Consider the following 3,283-nt stretch of genomic DNA (forward strand, 5'->3'; position numbering starts at 1 on the left):
ATTAATATGCATTACCTAATGACAGTTCTCTCGTGTCTGGGAAATTTGAATCTTCAGATCTAAGTCTAAAGAAATGATATATTCTTTAGAATTTGGTCTCAAGATGGAATAAAATAATGATGTGTCTAATTTGGGTTTTAGATCCAAGAACATGAACCAAGAATTTAATCTATCAATTAAATGACAGGAAACGAAGAAAGAAAAATATAATCAAAACACAATAATGAAATTAACTAACAAAACATAATAATGATATAAGTGTACCATCTAATTTGGATTATTCTAGATCCAAGAACATGAACCAAGAATTTAATCTATAAACTAAAAGAGTAAAAAAGAATAAAAACATGATAATGAAATTAAATGATAAAAAGATAATAATGATATAAGTGTATAGCGTCTAATTTGGATCATTTTAGATCCAAGAACATGAACCAAGAATTTAATCTTTGAAAAAACTTACTGTAAAGAAAAAATAATACAAAAAAAAAAATCACAATGAAATTAAGTGATACAAAAATAATAATGATAAAAGTGTAGTTACCCTACCTAATTTGGATCATTTTACATCCAAAAACATGAAGCAAGAATTTAATCTATAAACTAAATGAATGTAAAGATAAAAAATCAAAACATGATAATGAAATTAAATGATAAAAACATAAGTGATATAAGTAAAGTTTCCCTAGATAGCAAATAGGCGAAAATATAAAATAAATACCCACTTTGAAATCTGTAACGCCATAATAGTAATTACGCATTCATAGGCCGTCAAACTCTTCAAAAAAAAAAAAAAGAATGAAGAGAGGCAGGATGGAAAAAAAAAGCTAATCCAAGTATGGCGGTTAAAAAAAGCGGTCGCTTGACAGATGGAACGACATCTGAATGATGTGTTTTAATTCCTCTTAATTATTGTTGGGTCAGGCAGCGAATCGGCCTGGGAGGATGAGGAAGGGGGAGGGAGAAGAGGGAGGAGGTGGGTGAGGGGGGATGATGGTCGAAGGAGAGGAGGGGAGAGAGGGGAGGATGATGGAGGGAGAGGTGGGGAGGGGGGATGATGGGTAGGAGGGAGAGGAGAGGAGAGGGAGGGGGATGATGGTGGAGGGAGAGGAGAGGAGAGGGAGGGGGATGATGGTGGAGGGAGAGGAGGGGGAGGGGGATGATGGGTAGGAGGGAGAGGAGAGGGAAGGGGATGATGGTGCAGGAAGAGGAAGGGGACGGGGATGATGGTGGAGGGAGAGGAGGGGAAGGGGGATGATGGGTAGGAGGGATAAGGGGGAGGGGGAAGAGGGAGGATGAAGGGGAAGGGGTGATGGGAAAGGGGTGATGGAGTAGGGGTCATGGAGTATGGGGTGATGGGAGAGGGGCTGAGATGCTGGGTGGGAGGGGGATGAGGGGGGTAGTGGATGATGGATGGGAGGGGGTGAGATGACAGACACGATCATTCTTTCCTTGCATTTTCGATAATTCCTGTGGCACTGCCAACCCAAGAGAGGGGGGAGGGGAAAGGGGGGAGGGATGCTCTTTTTTTTTTAAATGCAATTGAAAGATGACGATAGTTTTCAATTCCTCAATTACTCCTTATCACTTATGCAAGCCGGGCTGATGGCCTCGGCTCCCTCGAGGAGGCAGAGGGAGAGAGAGAGAGAGAGAGAGAGAGAGAGAGAGAGAGAGAGAGAGAGAGAGAAAGAGAGAGAGATTTGACCCCTCTTCATTTGCAAATATCGAGGTATATTGACCAGAGCTGCCAATTTCACTCAAGTCTTTTTTTTCATGGGACTTTCAACCCTTTCTCTTTTTTTATATATTCGAGAAATTTGGGGAAAATCTTCCATTTTTTACCATAGGGGATGCGGTGTACGTCAATCTCTTGAGGTATATTTTATTCAAGATCATTAATATATTCATTTTAATGGAATATTTCATAGGATGGTAAAGGATGCAGGTTTTTATTGAACAACAATGTGGTGAAGTCACCAACCTGAAAAGATTCACCATCATCATCATCATCATCATCTACGCCTATTGACGCAAAGGGCTTCAAATGGGCCTATTTTGATTATATGAATAAAAATGAAAAAAATAATCATTAACTTGGAATGTGCACCTTTATGACTACTGTATATAAGGACGGTTACGATTTTCTTAATATATTTCTCTTAAAACAATTTTATCAAGATTCTCAGCTTTGGTTGGTCTTTTATCAAATCCGAGAAATCAAGCCAACTGACCTACCATATATGGTCACGACCAGTGCCTAGAATCTGGTACTCGACGAATTTTATGGCTAATTACATTTCCTTCGGCTAAAAATTTTGTCCTGTGTTATTTTCACTATGAGAAAATTATAAACCCAAATATATCAAGGACTAGTGTACGTGACCCGTCAAAAATGACGGGTAAATATTTACATATATATGCAAACACAGATTCAACCCTTCCCATCCCCTTCTCCTTTCCTACCGACCACACGACCGATTCGGCAATTTATGGGGGATTGTAGTTTCCGAGTGTACCTCTCGTGGTAACCCCCTCTCACCAGGGTATGACTCCCTCTCCCACTTACCCGAGAGGCAGGGAGAGATCGAGTAGTCATATTTTTGACAATGCCACTCGGAATGACAGGAATATATATATATATATATATATATATATATATATATATATATATATATATATATATATATATATATATATATACACACACCCAGAGACTTGTTTTTTATTATATAGGGGAGGATTCCAATATTGATGGAAAAAAGCAGACCAACGTTTTAGTGAAAATCCCACACCATAGGACCAGTTTAAAGTCTAAAATTCCAGCGCATCGTCGACCATTGAAGCTTGAGTCAATTTTAAGTTTTCTTTCAACAACAGAGTAACCGAATCTTACTCTCAAATCGAACAAATCAACGCCAAGGCAGTTCATGATAAAGTCACTTTCAATAAAACTACTCTTGTCAGCTAATTACAACAACAAAAAACAAATACTGTAGTTTCTAGTCCACTGCAGGACACGGGCCTCAGACAAATCTTAATTCATGTCTGGGGTTTGGCCAGTTTTCATCACCACGCTGGCCTGTACGGATTGGTGAATGTGGGAGAATTTAGTCTGGTTGCTTAGAACAAACCAACCTAGTATGGGAGGCCCTGACATGTAGAGCTTTGCTGATCAAGACGATATACAAGCCCTTTCACAAGGTTAAAGTATCCCCACTTGGCTAATTAAACCACAAGTAACTAAATGCTTCTTATCTAAATTTGGGGACTGGTAAAAGATGTC

At 39.0% G+C, this 3,283-nt stretch overlaps 1 protein-coding gene across 1 annotated transcript; it reads right to left on the reverse strand.

Annotated features, from left to right (window-relative positions):
• Positions 1-895: 895 nt before the first annotated feature.
• LOC137639404 (uncharacterized) lies at positions 896-2,596 on the reverse strand. Its single transcript, XM_068371678.1, has 3 exons — positions 2,567-2,596; positions 1,982-2,050; positions 896-1,375 (listed from the first exon to the last, which is right to left on the reverse strand). The coding sequence occupies exons 1-3, from the start codon at positions 2,594-2,596 to the stop codon at positions 896-898; spliced, it is 579 nt and encodes a 192-aa protein (XP_068227779.1).
• Positions 2,597-3,283: the final 687 nt, after the last annotated feature.

The sequence above is a fragment of the Palaemon carinicauda genome, chromosome 4 (assembly GCF_036898095.1).
Source record: "Palaemon carinicauda isolate YSFRI2023 chromosome 4, ASM3689809v2, whole genome shotgun sequence".
NCBI lineage: Eukaryota > Metazoa > Arthropoda > Malacostraca > Decapoda > Palaemonidae > Palaemon > Palaemon carinicauda.